The sequence below is a fragment of the Acanthisitta chloris genome, unplaced genomic scaffold (assembly GCF_000695815.1).
Source record: "Acanthisitta chloris isolate BGI_N310 unplaced genomic scaffold, ASM69581v1 scaffold7646, whole genome shotgun sequence".
In the NCBI taxonomy this organism is placed as follows: domain Eukaryota; kingdom Metazoa; phylum Chordata; class Aves; order Passeriformes; family Acanthisittidae; genus Acanthisitta; species Acanthisitta chloris.
This window is the reverse complement of record NW_008676394.1, coordinates 18,290-19,969: the sequence shown is the minus strand read 5'-3', so window position 1 is coordinate 19,969 and position 1,680 is coordinate 18,290. Positions and strand designations below refer to the sequence as shown.

The window sequence follows — 1,680 nt, the reverse complement described above, 5'->3', positions numbered from 1 at the left end:
CTTCCAGTCGCGCCCGGGGTCGGCGCGGCTAAGGGAACACACAGGCCCGTGGGTTTCCAAAAGGGAAAGAAAGAGGAGGCAGACACTCTTCCTTTTATCCTTTCGGAGCGATCCGTCTAGGTTAGGAGCAGACAGGAGAGCATTCGCGGTACAAAATACTGACAGGCTTGTGTGCTGTGCTGATTTTTGGATTCACCGTTTTGCTTTCCTGCTGTGTTTAAAGTCAGAGGAAATGCTGTGCTTATGTCAGAAGGAGTGATAGGTATGTAGGATAGATGAATAACCAGTAGCCTGGTGTGCCGTATGAATAATGAGAAATAACTGTGTCTGTTTTAGGACATGTCTGCCTATGTGAAAAAGATTCAATTCAAGTTGCATGAAAGCTATGGTAATCCTTTAAGAGGTGGGTTTTGCATTTGGGCAGTCGTTCCCAGAACTGGGCTTTTGTTCCAGTTTTGTGTTCCCTTTTTTTGTTCCACTGAGACTCTTATCACCTGATTAACACTTCTGTCTTTCCTACTGCAGTTGTTACCAAACCACCGTATGAAATCACCGAAACTGGCTGGGGTGAATTTGAAATAATCATTAAGATATTTTTCATTGATCCAAATGAAAGACCTGTAAGTACATTTAACAACACTTACATGATTAATTACGGTGGCCTAAAGCTCTGCTGTAGTATGTTGCTAGTCAAAATAAGCATACTACTTCCATCAGCCATGGAAGTAGTAAAGTCTGTTCTTGTAGAAAATGGATTTAATAACTGGCCATGTTTCCCTGTTTCTCTGCTTTACTACTGGTGTTCGTAACTGCTTGGCTTCTCTGACATTTACTAATACATGGCTACATGTTGGACCTTACCTGGGTTGAGCACGTACTGGGGATTTCTCTTCCATATAGCTTCCTAGTTCTAGGATATTTGAGTATTTTAATTGGTTGGGGTTTTTTTGTCTGTCAGATCAAAATCAGGCAAAAAGCAGCAAAGGTATTATACTAGCATTAGTCTCTGGCCTAAGAAAAGCAGGTTAAGACACTTCTGTATTTGCATAAAGCACTGGAATTAATTTCTTTCTTCCCTTCCTGTGTTTTAGACATACCTTACAGATTTGATTATCCAGGTGTATTTGGGGAACCTGATTACCCGGTTTTAGGGGAAGAGGATGTTTATTTTTGGAAGGACTGAGTTCCTTCTGTCACATGAGCTACAGCCATCCTTTTCTTTACCCATTTTTTTCTAAATGAGGAGGAAACTTTGTTTTGTGGTTTTCTTGAATATGTGACAATTGATAGAAAGGGCTTCCTATGCTGCTGTGCTCAGTAGCATTCTAAACCACTTGTCCAGAGATATTTAAGGTATCAAGAAGCCTTTGGATAGTTGACATGTTTTAGCAATTAATGTGAAGCTATATGACATCTATTCTTGTATTCCTAAAAGATTTTTAAATCCTATACAACTGTTCAGTAGGACTTGAATATGTGACAATTGATAGAAAGGGCTTCCTATGCTGCTGTGCTCAGTAGCATTCTAAACCACTTGTCCAGAGATATTTAAGGTATCAAGAAGCCTTTGGATAGTTGACATGTTTTAGCAATTAATGTGAAGCTATATGACATCTATTCTTGTATTCCTAAAAGATTTTTAAATCCTATACAACTGTTCAGTAGGAACATACTTGTTGA

The 1,680-nt window shown here is 39.4% G+C and overlaps 1 protein-coding gene across 1 annotated transcript in view; it reads left to right on the top strand.

The window, feature by feature from the left end:
• Positions 1 to 336: 336 nt before the first annotated feature.
• The window catches only part of YEATS4 (YEATS domain containing 4), a gene marked incomplete at its 5' end in the record, with an annotated part of 4,128 nt that continues 2,784 nt past the window's right edge, over positions 337 to 1,680 (top strand). Inside the window, 2 exons of the mRNA XM_009076118.1 lie at positions 337 to 403; positions 526 to 620. Coding sequence (XP_009074366.1) covers positions 337 to 403; positions 526 to 620 — 162 coding nt within the window. The remainder of the gene's footprint in view (positions 404 to 525; positions 621 to 1,680) is intronic.